Below are 14797 nucleotides of genomic sequence, written 5' to 3'. Positions count from 1 at the left end.
TCTTGATCGTTTGTTTTTTCACCATTCACATTCATCCAATCTGTATGGTGAACTTTCACACTCATTCAAATACACACACACACACACACACACACACAGTATTTTCATTCATAAACCAAATGTGTGTGTGTGTTTGAGATATTGGTCTGTGTATATGTCTGATAGTCTGAAAACTAGTCTTAGTCACTGAGTTTTTGTGTGTGTATTACCAAAATGAACTACTGAAATGCATGAATATTTGGTTTTTTTTATCAACAAAAAAAAAATAAAAAAAACCTTGAAACCTCATTTCTTCAATGTTCTGATGACCATCGTCATCATAATCATGGCCACCACCTGATTAGTAGCTTCATGATGATGATGATTGAAAATCGACAACACGAGTAAATGAAAAACAGGAATATTCACAATATTCGAATCCATACAACGAAAAAAAATGTGAAAAAAACAACAACAAAATCTGACAGACAAACACAATATGTGTGTGTGTGTGTGTATGTGTGTTATATATCCCAAATAATCGTGTCGTGTCATGTCATGTCATGTCATGACATGCAATGCCATGCCATGCCTTGCCTTGCCTTTCTAAGAGTGTAAAATCAAGCAAGCTATAATGATAATAATAATGATACGACGCTATGAATTGGTGTTCTGAACACCAAAACTGAGAGATGGACAAAAATGAATGAAAACAAAAAAACGATTTGAAAACTGATGATGAAGCCCAAAAAAGTTTTTTTCTGTTCTGTTTTTTTCCATTATTCACCCAGATAATAATGTACCCTGGGTTTTCGTTTTTTTCCCTTGTTGTTGTTGTTGTTGTTGTTGCTGCTGTGAAAAAAAAAACAAAAGCAAAAATACGAAAAGCTAGCGAGCTAGGCTGGCTATAGAAAATGCAAAAAAAAATTTTTTTTTTTCGGGTCTCGTGTTTGACTAACACTCGCTCTCTCTCTCTCTCTCTCTCTCTCTCTCTCTCTCTCTCTCTCTCTCTCTCTCTCTCTCTCTCTCTCTCTCTCTCTCTCTCTCTTTCTCTCTCTCTCTCTCTCACTCTCTCTCTCTCTCTCTCTCTCTCTCTCTCTCTCTCTCTCTCTCTCTCTCTCTCTCTCTCTCTCTCTCTCTCTCTCTCTCTCTCTCTCTCTCTCTCTATTGATCTCTTCAATTGAAATAATGAACATGGAGAAAAAAAAGTTGAAGCTTGTCATGCATTTTTCAATTTTTACACACACACACACCACAGTATAGTTTTAGTTTTGGGTTTTCATTTTCATTTTTCCTCGTTTATGAATGTTTTTTTTTTTCGTATTCGTTGTTATCTACACCTCTGGCCATTATTTTTTTCCTCGTTTATGGAATTTTTTTTTCATTTTTTATTTTGGTTCATGTTCGCCAATTGTGTATTTTTAATGTTGTTGAAACTACTACTAGAAAAACCTATTGACACGCCTCAAAAAAAAAAAAAAACAAAATCAACCGACCGACCGACCAACCATGCTTGATAGCAACAACAACAACAAAAAAAACGATCAATCTGTCAATTCATCAGTGGACAGAGTTTCGTTGGTTGGTTGGTTGGCCATCGACACTGGCCAAGCAAGTCTTTTTTTACCTTTTTTTAAAAAAAAATGTGCGCATGTTGAAATCATATCTTGATCATCGTCATCATCATCATCATTTTAGTAAACAGGATGATGGCCTAGCCATCAAGACTTTTCGAAGATAAAATCCTAGGTTTTCTTCTTTTTTTTAAAAAAAAAACTAATAAAAATTAATTATTACCACAGCTAAGTTAGAGTTTTGGGTCATCGTTTTTTCTTCGTTTTGTTTGGGAAGCAATAAATTTCATCGTTTAAAAAAAAATCTAGTTTGATACTTTTCCTAGACCTAGAAGCGATTGTAAATGTCGAATTTCATGGTTTTTTGTTCGGTGGTAGTGGTGGTGGTGGTTGCTTTTTTTCAATCATTGGAGTAATTGGTTGGTTGTCTTTATTATAACTTGACTTTAATATTCAACAAACAAACAAAAAAAATATAAAGACCAGTTTTATCTGGACAATGGGGTAATGAGCATAAACGATGACAAATCCAAATCAGATGACCAATTGAAAAGTGGCCAGTCAGTCAACCAGCTTGAGGTTTAGCCATGATAATCGAAACCAAGGTATCACTGTATACCATTTTTTGGGAAAATTATTTCGAATAAATAAATAAATTAGAAAAACGTAACGCCATCTTTTGACCGTATTCATAGTATATAGAAATTTTGTACATCATTTATGAACGGCATTTAAATGCGACTAATTTTTTTTCTTTTTTTTTACTCCCTCTTTTTCTCTTTATTTTTTTTGTTGTGGTTGTTGTATATCGTTTTTTATTTGGTGATGATTCGGTGCTGTTGTGTACATGCTCGATCATCATCATCATTCGATTTCATTTCGATCTTTTTTGTTTACACAAGAGCTTCAATCGCTGGCTCAATTTTTTTTAATATTTGGAACACGCGTTGTTTTCGTTATTTTTCTGTTTTGTTTCAACTATTTTTTTTTCTATTGATTATCATATGCTGTCACTCTATAAATCATCATCATCATCATCATCTTTGTTTCTCTCACATTCATAATACTCTCAGATACAATTACATATAGGACACTTTTTAATTTCACTTTATCGATTGCAAATTTCGTCATTATTTTGTTTGTCTACATCAAGATATTTAGATACAAGTTAAATAATAATAATAAAAAAAATAAACACGCATCATCAAGCAATCACACCATACACACAATCATCATCATCGTCGTTGTTGTCGTCGTCATCATCATCATTGACTTTTGTTGGTTATATAGAAAATTGTTTTGGTTAAGAAACAAATCATCGTAAATTTGATTTTGAAAAAAAATTTTCTTTTTGATTTATATTTTTTTTTCTATTTTCTATAGAATCGATTTTTGTTTTTTTTGCATGTAAAGAAAATCTTGGATAACCAAAAACAAAAAAATGGCTACCATTGGTGATGATGGAGATTTGCATTCATCAAATAATAATAATAATAATAATGCAACTGAAGAAGATGTTGATCCAGTAGATGCATATCGTCAATCATTATCCGATCTAGTTATGAATTCTAAACCACATATCGTAATGTTAACAATGTTGGCCGAAGAATCCAAAGACACAAGAGCCGTCGAAATTGTTGACTGTATTGAACAACGTTTATTGCAAGTTAATAAGGATATTAAATTACCTACATTATATCTTATTGATTCTATTTGTAAAAATGTTCGTGATTCATGTTATTTAAAATTATTTCAAAAACGTATTGTTAAACTTTTCTGTCATGTATTCGAAAAATCTGATGAAAAAACAAGACTTTTGTTATATAAACTACGACAAACATGGAATACATTTTTTAGTGCCGAAATTCTTTATCGATTAGATGTAGCTGTCAAAGCTTTGGATCCTGGTTGGCCAATTGTGGCCAGAAAACCTATAGTACAACAAAATGGAAATGATGTTGCTGTTGGTTGTGGTGGTGGTAGTCAATCAACAAAAGAACAAACTGTCAAACAAATTGTGATACCTGTTACGAGAACACAAAATATATCGACAGCACCACCATCATCGAAACCGATTGAAATATCACGATCTAAATCAAAGTTAACCCCGCCATCGCCTACAACTCAACGAATTGTATTTAATAGTAAAATTGAAATTTTATCAGATAATAAATCATCATCATCATCATCGGCGACGGCGACAAAACAATCATCAACCACCACCGGTGGTACTGTACATCCAACAATAATTCATTTAAATCAAAATGATATCATTTCAAAACGTAATCAAATTGAAAATGAATTACGTAAAGAATTGATTAGTAAAGCTGCAGCTGCTGCTGCTGCCAATAATAATAATAATAATAAAGTTAATAAAAATAATCAATTATCATCGAATTCGAATAAAACTCATAATAATAAAATTAAGAATAAAAATGAACCACAACAACCACCAACATCATCATCATCCGTGTTATTGAAAAAATCGAACAACAAACAAGAAAATAGTAAAAAATTTAAGAAAAATTCATCACCATCAAAATTGGATCGAAAACGTAAATCTTCGGATGATAAAATAATGATGATGGATGGTAGAAATGATAAAATGATGATGCAGAAGAAAATTAATATAAAAATACCGAAACGTAAACGACTGTCATCACCAACATCATCATCATTTTCTGGTCATTCATCATCATTTGGTGGTAGCAAACAAATGAAAAAGAATCCATTAGATGAACTTATGGCACCAATGATGATACCACCATCACCTGATGATATTATACCGCTTGGATCGAATCATCATATTCCCGTAACCAAACGTTCAAATGAACCACGTAAACCAAATAATGTGGTGGCATCGAAAATTAAAAATATAAAAAATCGTCGCCAATCACCAACACGACTTCCATTGCCTCCTGTTTCTCAATCATATGCACCATCACATAATCTACCGTATGATAATTCTCCGATAGTGTCGGCACCACCTCCACCACCACCACCACAACCAGCAGCAGCGACAACAACAACAGTTCCAAATCAACCATTTCTTGAACCACCATACGGTTCATCTGCTTTATTCATTGACAAACAATTTTGTCGTCTTTTCTATTTGGATCCAACAACCGGAGTTGTACCATTCAAAGTTCATGCCGATACTCCATTCGATCAGCTAATGTCAACTGATCCAATGTTTTTGGAACCTAAACAGGTTTATTTTTCTGGTCATCCAACCAAAGTGATTATTGATCCTGGTACAGCATCGGAACAAAGTTTCTGTCTAAATTTCAATAATCCTACACCATATTTATTTCATTTATCGGGAATACCACATCCACAACGCATTATGCTTGGTTTACCTGATCGAGAATTAATCGTCAATGATCGACCATACAAAGCTCAATTTGGTGGTGCACCAGTTCCAATCTATTTTGAAGCCGATCTTCAAACACATTTATTTTTATTATCAGATTCAAAACCATTTCTACAAGTATCGGATGAACCACGTTATGATCTTTGGAATCGTTTGGTTGATGAAGCTAAAGCAAAAATGTCACGTCACCAGCAACAACAACAACAACTACCACCACCATCTACAACGACACATCTTCCATTCAATTATGGTCCATCGATTAACAACAATATACCTTCAAATACAATGATATCATCAACTACTAATGTTGTAACAACGAATACATATCTCATACAGCCAACAACCATGCAGCAGCCCGCTTCAACACAAATTGTTTCGGCCGATTTAATGCAACAACCACCAACTAGTACACAGGTGCCATTCAATTATGGTCCATCGATTAACAATATGCATTCAAATATAATGATACCATCATCAACTACTAATGTTTCAACATCAAACATCTATCATCCACAACCAACAGCACCAGTTTCAACACAAATTGTTTCGGCCGAATTAATGCAACCACCGCCACCTACAACTACACATCTTTCATTCAATTATGGTCCATCGATTAACAACATGCATTCAAATACAATGATACCATCACCAACTAATAATGTTCCAACAACCAATACCTATCATCTACATTCGACAGCCATGCAACACTCAACTCCAGTTTCAACACAAATTGCTGCGAACGAATTAATGCAACAACCATCAACCATCACTACTACACAGGCGTCATTCCAACAGCAACCAACATCTGCTTCAGCTAAACCGGCATTATCCGATCTTGGTTCATTGCTATCTAAATTATCGGCAGCCGGTTTAATCTCCAATAAAACAGTTTCAACTTTCACTGGAACATCGACAACTACAACGACAACAACTACCAATGATTCGAATAAAATGAAAAAAGCTCAGACCACAGAACCCAAACGATATCTATCGTTGGAAATGTCTCAACTTAAACAATATCATCAATTTGTTATCAATCAACTTTATAATGGACTTCAATGTACAAATTGTTCGCTTAGATTTCCGAATGAATCTGATTCTGGAAAAAAGAGTCGATATTCACGTCATTTAGATTGGCATTTTCGACAGAATCGTCGTGAAAAAATTAAACCTGAATTCGGTTCAGCTGCCCTTGCACATCGTCGTCCTTGGTATTATACGATTGATCAATGGATTCTTTACAAAGAAGTTAATGATGATATTGAAGAAAATAATGGCGGATTTTTCGATTCAAATTCAGCCGACAGTCCAAGTAGTGCAGCACATCGTGCAAATCAATTTAATATGAAATTTGCACAATTTAAAGATTGTATCGGTGAATTCGATCAGTTCATCGAAGTAATAAGCTGTGATAATATTAATGTGATGTCAAACAATAATAAAGATGATTCAAATAATCAGAAAATTTGTTCGGTTGTTGCCGATTCTGATGTTACCAGTAATTGTACTGTTTGTAATGAGCCATTCAAAATTGAATGGTATGAAGATGAAGAAGAATGGCGTCTAATCAATGCCGTGTGCTTTTCTGTAGCCGGAAACGATGAGCAACAACCCGCTGCCGTTGGTCGTCCATTTCATCCGCTTTGCCTTAAAGATCATCTGTTGCAACAATTGGAGAAACAATCGATTCAAAATAATGAACATCTTGACGAATGTGAGTTCGATTTTGATGACCCTTTCCTCCTTTGTGATGATCCATTTTTTTCAAAATAATTTTTTTTTCGCAGCCAACCAAAATCTATCACTAAATTCAATGATGATACACACATCAATTAAATCAGCTAGTTCTGGTGCTGGTAGTTCATCAATCATACCAGGATTAGATATGCCAATGAAAGATGATGAGGACGAAGAGTCTAAAATCACCAATGTTAAAATCGAAACGACGAACGATGTTGAAATGGCCGTCGGTCAACAATCCGATGATGGTGCTGGTAATACCACCACTACTACCGATCTGGCAGGTATAGATTTGAAAAGTGAAAACGATGATCAAAATGATCTTCAAATGAAAGAGCCAGAATCATTCGAAGTTAAAGTAGAGGAATTTGAAATAACAATCGAAACAATTGTTCCACCCTTGGAAACGATGACTGAAACGAGTGAAATAAAATCATCATCGAACATAAGTGACGTAAATGATGATGATGATAATGATGAAAAGCTGACATCAGCGACGACTACGGATGGTGTTAATAAACAGCAACAATCGTCTGAATCGAAACCTAAACGACCTTTAATTGTGCTTAAAATGAAAAATTCTACATCCTCTACATCAATGTCATCGATTCCGCCAATTGATGAACAGCAGCCAACTAGTGAATCGTCAAATACTGGTAATGTATCCTCTACCATCAATAATGATAATGAACATTCCAGGGATAATCCAACTGATAATACTATGGATAATGATGAAAAAATCAAATCAGCATCTGAAGAAGAGGATATGGACAACAACAACAAGGATATTCGTGTGATGACTACAATACCAGATGCCAACAACGCTAGTGATGTTTGCGATGACCATTGTGATGATAATAGTGATGATGATACAAGCAAAAAAACTAATGATGATAGGGATAAACTATTATCTAATAATAAAGTCCAAAATAATAATGATGAAACTACTACTACTACTGCTTCTACTACTACTACTGTTAGTGATCAGAATATTCATCAACCATTGATTGTTGATGATAATGATCATAATAATAGTCAGGTAGATCATGATCATGATGATGATCGTGTTTTTGTTGTTGATGGTTCAAATGATGATGATGCTGAATCTATGGTGACTATAAAAGAATCATCAATGGAGACAGATCAACAACAACAACTAGTGCAATCATTAGATCTGAACGATCCACAGGATGATGTTTCCATCGATAAAAGTCAACCGATGATGGTGGTGAATGCAAAATCGAATATCGAACCAGATGATGATGACAACAATTCTAATAATCTACAAGAACAATCCGAAATTGAACAACAACAACAACAACAACAGCAACAACAAGAACAAGAACAATCAAATTATTATACACGAGGTAAAGAAGTTTCATCACTTTGTACCATTATGTAACAATGTGATGATGATGATGATGATGATGAGATGATGAAGTTGTTGTTGTTAATTGTGGAATTCTATCTTCATCCATTAATCATTTTCTCTTTTTTTTTTGTTCATTTCATTTCATCGTCGTCGTTACTCGTGTGAGTGTGTGTGTGTGTGTGTGTCTGTGTTATCATCATTATTCTGATGATTGTATAAAAAATTTTTTTTTTCATTTCCATTACCAAAAAAAAAAAAAAAAAATCATTCATTCACTTCATTTCCCAATGAATTCATTCATTCACTCATCATCCCTAATAAACACTTTTTGGATTCGTAAGAAATCAAAAGTTCACCTTTTTTTGGCTAAAAAATATGAATAAAAAAAATTATATGATATATGTCAAGAATTTGAATTTGAAAAAAAAATGATTTCACATTTTGAATTGAATTTTGCTTGTTTTTTTTTTTGTTCTAAAATTATTATTTTTTTATCGCTTTTCCATCATCATAATAATCATTTATAATTATCCTGAAATAAAAATTATTATTATTATTACAAATTGAAAAAAATTTTTTATTTTGGAAAGTTTTTTTTTGAAATTGTCATCTATCGATAGTATCGATACTGTTCAAAATTTTGTAAAAATAAATAAATTCTATTCGAGTATTATGGATCGTTTTGTTTTGTTTTTGTTTGTTTGAATTTTTTTTTTTCATTTGAAATTTATACATTCCATACAATGTATTCTGTGATAAAATGATAAATTTTATCCAATTTCGGCAATATGGCTAAGCGGCAATATCCAATGGCGAAAAGTTGCCAATATAATGAAACAAATGGCCACCAACGATTGTGTAATATTCATCAAGGATTCAATCCATTTATTGATCAATTAGCTCAAAAAGATGCTATGAGTCTTATAAATGAGCTATGCCATTTGCATAAGATTAAACCGGAATATGAATTAATCGATGTACAAGGTCCAGAACATGGTAAAATTTTCACAGTTTATGTAAAACTTGGTGTTTCAGAAAAACATAATGGACAAGGTAGTTCGATAAAAAATGCTCAACAAAATGCTGCATTCAATGCATTGGAGAAAACTCGATTAAAATTTCCGAATTTCAAGCAACATAATCGACGAAAATTCACATCGACTAATCAAAATCATACACAACAACAGAAATCGAAAGAAAAATTTGATGAATTAAACAAATTATTCATTCGAAATGGTATTCAACCTCGTTATCAATCGAATCAACAATCCGGTTCATCATCATGTTTTCTGCAACCATCTACTACAAATTTTACAACGATAAATAATTCTTTGCTGCAAACATCACCGTATCAAAATCCAATCATGATCAATTCATCAGCGCCAATTACTCAGCCATATTCAACTAATCAATTCCATCATCATTCTCAACTATCATCAAACATTCCATGCTATCAGCCGATTCCTGCAAATATTACATATTTTAATCCTACTTATTTCTGTGATCCATACACTAGTAAGCAGTATCTTATTTATGAACTTGTAAATCCTGGTTATATTCCGGTGCCAGCTCCTTCATTTATTTCTAATATACAATCAACGACAAAGTCAAGAATGAAATTGCAATCTGAAATCAATGAAAAACGATTGAATGACCATGCATACGAAGCATCAGTAGAGTTTAATGGTGTTCAATTTTGTGGCAATGGAAAAACACTACAAGAGGCTAGACAGATTGCCGCTCAAAAAGCACTTGATCATCTTAAATCGAATCTATTCAACGAAAATAAATCTAAAAATTCCATGGTCATAACTGAAGATCAAAAATCCAATAATAACAATAATTCTGTGATTGATCCAATATCAACATTGAATCATTTGGTATCACGAAATCGTTATAAAATCAATTTCCATCTTGTCGATTCATATGGACCACCACATATTCCTGTTTTTATTTATTGTTGTCAATTGTTTGATGCGCAAAATAATGGAAAATTATTGATTGAAACTGAAGGCAGAGATCGGTCGAAAAAATTGGCTAAAAAACAAGCTGCACAGAATATGTTGATTAAAATCGATGTTGATCATTTGAAAAATATTGCTTCACATAAAACTGAAAATGTTGATACCACCGATCCAAGGCCATCATGTTCGAGATCTGATGAGAAACTAAACATAAATCAAAATCTAGATTCCGTATCGAACAAGTCATTAACGCTTCTTTATGATTTAGCTAGAAATATGTCTTTAAAAAGTCCAACATTTAATTACACATTTCTCAGTTCAAATCATTCGATTGCTAAACGTTTCAATCAACAACAGATTATTGAATCAACCAAAGGTCAGATTTATCGTGTTGAATGTACATTATTTTTCGAACAAATTACACCAGATAAATTCATGTACTGTATGAAAACTGTTGGATTTTCATTAACACAACGTATGGCCAAACAGATTTCGGCTTTCATCTGTTTACTTCGATTAGGTCTGGAACCGCCTAGATTCGATCAAAATGATGAATTATTTGTTGAATCTCTACGATTTTCATTGGAAATAGCAACAAACAATTCTAACGGTAAAGAATTTCCTAATGAAGAAAATATACGTAAATTTTGCAATAAAGAAAAAAATATCGAAATTTTCTACAATGGTGATGAAGAATCTATGGAAGAATTGTGTATGAAAAATTTTGAAATTAACAAAAAATTCATTTTATTTATGGCAAAAAAATTCTACTATTATTCATTGAAACAACAATCAACAACAAAACCACCCAGTATTGGTGTGATCCGGGAAAAAATACCATTTTTATTGATGAATTTTGAAAAAAATTTTCCAACAACAAGTAAATTTCAACATTTCAATGAACAATCAATACAACAATTATTATCTACATTTGATATGGAAAAATATTGGAATCATTTACAATTTATAGCCCAATTGACAACACTTGGTATTTTGGATTGTTCAAAATTGGCCATAGAATTTCATTGTCATACTATTCGTATTGATATGAATGATTCACATTGTATTGCATTTATAAGTGTTCGATTCAATGGCAGATTAAATTTTGATCTCATACATAAACATTATATAACATATGCATTTGGCCATGATGATGATGATGCTCGTGAAGCGGCAAGTCTTCGTGTATTGCATAAAATTTCTACAAATGCATTCAAACAAATGATGACAATCGATTCGATTGAAGAAAATATTAATGAACAACAACAATCATTGCAAAAATTATCAAATCATTCAAAACCATCATTGAATCAAATGAAAAGTAAATCAATCATATCGAAAATGTATCAAATATGTCAAGATCTTTTCATTCGTAAACCTGAATTTCTATCTCAACATTTCAATAATGATAATTTATATAGTGTTCAATGTTTGATTCATTTTCGTCAAGATTCCAATAAACTTGTTGGTAAACTTTCAATAATGGCTATATCGGCTAGCAAACGATCTTCGCAAACAATCATTGCATACATATTTTTATGCATTGCAAATGTTTCCAAATTATCATTATCACAACTAGTAGATGTTTATAGTATTCCTGATTTTAAAAAATATTTAAAAATTTCACTTGCTTCCAATGCTACTGAAATTGCCAATCTAGTCATGACATTCGATTCACAACAATTCGAACCGGCTATTTATAGTGATGAACAACGTGAAGATATTGATCGAAATATTGAATTCATTGAAACTCTTTTAAAAGATGTTTATAGTTCATATTTAAAAAATCAAAAACGTACAGATCCAAGTTGTCTATTTCAACGTGTTGAAGATAGATTATTCGAATATCATAATCATCGAAAACAGATGCTAGATCAAAGTGAATCATTTGATCGATGGAGTGAACATATTAGAGAATGGATTAATCATCAGGTGACTGAAAAATTTAATCGAAAAAAATATTGGCATCATTTGCAATTAATTTCATTGATTGCTTCTACATTGAATTCTAATCTAGCCATGTCTATTGATCCATTGATTTTTGAATTTAAATGTCGATTATTATCGATTGATATCGAAAATGATGACGATGATAATTCCATTAATCAAAAAGGAACAATTGCTTTGATAACCATTCATTGTTCATCAAAAGAATTTGTTGATCATTTTCCATTATTACAAAAAGAATTTCTTAGTTTTGCTATTGATTTGGATGAAGATGAAGCACGTGAAATTGCCAGTTATAAAGCACTTCGTTATCTTTCAATTAATTTATGGAAATCTATTTGTTGAAATATTGGTGAATAAAAGAAAAAAAAATTTCACAACAAAAAAAAATTCTATCCTATCCTATATGAACGGTACATGCGCATGCTATTTTTAAATCTGTCGGTATCATCATCATCAACGCATTGAGTTATCACACATGTGATCCACAAAGTGCCTTTCTGGTTTTTTTTGCGGAAAAATTCATTCGATTTCATCATAATTTTTTTCCAACCAGAATTTATCAATCCTATCCTTTTTATTATAGATTGTTTGTTTACCATTTTTTTACGAAATGATAAACTGAATGTTTTTTTGCGAGTGATTGTTAGGCAATTTTTTTTTATTATTCTCATTGATTAGTTTTTGGTGTGCGACATTCATCGAAATGAATACCTTTTTCGGTAACACTGTCAAACATCCGGCATCGACCATTAGATTGATTACATTATCGTTAAATGGTGCACATCCATGTGGTAGCCATACGCCTCGGATATGGCCACATTCATGTTTCAATGTAAGTGTGTTTGTGAATGAAAATTTTTTTTTTTTGTATAATAAAAAATTTTTTTCTTTTCCCCACTGTTAAATACAAGGCTCGATATATGACAAATAATAATCGTCAAAATAAAGGATTTTTGGGACAAATATTCGATAATCTAAAAGAAGAATTAGATAAAAGTAAAGAAATGAAAGAAAATTTACGAAAATTTCGTGAAGAAGCACAAAAACTTGAAGATTCAGAAGCGTTGAAAAAAGCAAGAAAAAAATTTGTAAGTATTCGATTTTTTTTTAATTTCATAAAACTTTTCATTTTCTACGATTAAAAAAAAATATGCAGCAAAACATTGAAGCAGAAACTAGTAAAGGTTCAAAACAAATTATTGAACAAATCGATACGATAAAACAAAAACTAAGTAAAGGTTTAGAAGATGCAAGTAAAACCGATATTGGTAAAAAAGGTAAAGAAGCGGCAGAAGAATTGTCGAAACAAGCGAAAAAAGCTGCCGAACAAATTGAACAGATTTCCAAAAGTGATGCTTTCCAAACCGTATCGAAAACAGTGCAAACAGTGAAAGAAGAAATTGGTGAAACACCATTATCAACGGCACGATTTTATCAGCCACCGGATAAACTTCGTAAACGAAAAGAATACTCTGATCAATTTGTATCATCACGACCTATACAGCCTAATGAGTGAGTATCATTCATATATTAGTGATGATAATTTGATTAATTTAATTTTTTTTTCCGAAAAAAACCTAGAGAAGCAACCGGTGTTGAATTACATAAAGATTCAAAATGGTTTTCAAGTTGGCAAAATTTTAAAGATAATAATCCATATGTGAATAAAATATTTGAAATGAAAACCAAACTGGATGAAAGTGATAATCCATTGGTTCGTGCATCACGTTTAGTTACCGATAAGATGACAGAATTGTTTGGCGGAATGTTTACAAAAACTGAATTATCCGAAGTATTGACCGAAATTTGTAAAGTGGATCCGAATTTTGATCGACAACAATTTATCAAAGAATGTGAAACTGATATCATACCGAATATATTGGAAGCCATACTTCGTGGTGATCTTGAAGTGCTCAATGATTGGTGTTATGAAGGTGTAAGTATTTTGTTCAATATATTTTATTTTATTAATTTCTATTTTTTAAATTATGAATTTTACAACCACACAGGTATACAATGTATTGGTGACACCAATCAAACAAGCACAAACAATGGGCTATCATTTTGAATCCAAAGTAATTGATTTAACAAACTTGGAATTAGAAATGGGCAAAATGATGGAACAAGGACCCGTATTGATTATAACATTTCAAACACAACAAATTATGTGTGTAAAAGATTCAAAAGGAAAAGTAGTGGAAGGTGATCCGGTATGTTTTATTTATTATTATTATTGGATTTATAATCTGATTTATTTATTTATTCCGATTGAAAAAACAGGAGAAAATTATTCGTGTACATTATGTTTGGGTACTATGCCGGGATCAAAATGAATTGGATCCAAAAGCAGCATGGAGATTATTGGATCTTTCAGCCAATAGTGCTGAACAATGGTTATGAAGCAAATGTGGATAATTCCTTCATTTTATATAAAATTTTTTAAAATAATTTTTCTGTAAATATTCCATTTTTTTTTTTGTTGTTCAACAAAAATAGTCCAAATGTTAGTCCAATTGATGATGCAAAATAAAATTTTTTTTTTCAAAATTTGAATTTAAAGATTTAAATACAAAAAATGCGCTAGCGCTCATTAATTTACCCGTATAAAATTTTTTTTGGATTCACGCCACTACCAGCATTTAAAACATCGTCATTTTTTTCAATGTTGGGCCAACATCATCAAAACAAAACAAAATGATGCATGATGAATGTATCGGCCCGTAGAATAAAAAAAAAATTTTTACAAGCAGCGGCATTTGGTGCATATATACACTATAGAAATGAAAGTATGTGTGTGTGTGGCAGAGAGAGAGAGAGAGAGAGAGAGAGAGAGCTGATGATAACA

The 14797-nt window shown here is 32.0% G+C and overlaps 2 protein-coding genes across 4 annotated transcripts; both read left to right on the top strand.

The window, feature by feature from the left end:
- The first annotated feature begins 2371 nt into the window (after positions 1-2371).
- Positions 2372-8437, top strand: LOC124494142 (uncharacterized). Its single transcript, XM_075731634.1, has 3 exons — positions 2372-2873; positions 2937-6640; positions 6714-8437. The coding sequence occupies exons 2-3, from the start codon at positions 2995-2997 to the stop codon at positions 8066-8068; spliced, it is 5001 nt and encodes a 1666-aa protein (XP_075587749.1). The 5' UTR covers positions 2372-2873; positions 2937-2994; the 3' UTR covers positions 8069-8437.
- A 306-nt stretch (positions 8438-8743) lies between these two features.
- LOC124494146 (mitochondrial import inner membrane translocase subunit TIM44) lies at positions 8744-14499 on the top strand. Of its 3 annotated transcripts, none has more exons than XM_075731645.1 (6): positions 8757-9424; positions 12889-13040; positions 13109-13464; positions 13534-13888; positions 13962-14162; positions 14233-14499. In XM_075731645.1, the coding sequence occupies exons 1-6, from the start codon at positions 8827-8829 to the stop codon at positions 14350-14352; spliced, it is 1782 nt and encodes a 593-aa protein (XP_075587760.1). In that variant the 5' UTR covers positions 8757-8826; the 3' UTR covers positions 14353-14499. The 3 variants fall into 3 exon arrangements, with proteins under 3 accessions (XP_075587759.1, XP_075587760.1, XP_046913262.1); XM_047057306.2 differs by lacking the exon at positions 8757-9424 and adding an exon at positions 10774-12784 and having other exon boundaries at positions 12864-13040; XM_075731644.1 differs by lacking the exons at positions 12889-13040; positions 13109-13464; positions 13534-13888; positions 13962-14162; positions 14233-14499 and having other exon boundaries at positions 8744-12652.
- Positions 14500-14797: the final 298 nt, after the last annotated feature.

The sequence above is a fragment of the Dermatophagoides farinae genome, chromosome 6 (assembly GCF_024713945.1).
Source record: "Dermatophagoides farinae isolate YC_2012a chromosome 6, ASM2471394v1, whole genome shotgun sequence".
In the NCBI taxonomy this organism is placed as follows: Eukaryota; Metazoa; Arthropoda; class Arachnida; order Sarcoptiformes; family Pyroglyphidae; genus Dermatophagoides; species Dermatophagoides farinae.
This window is presented reverse-complemented; position numbering and strand designations above follow the sequence as displayed.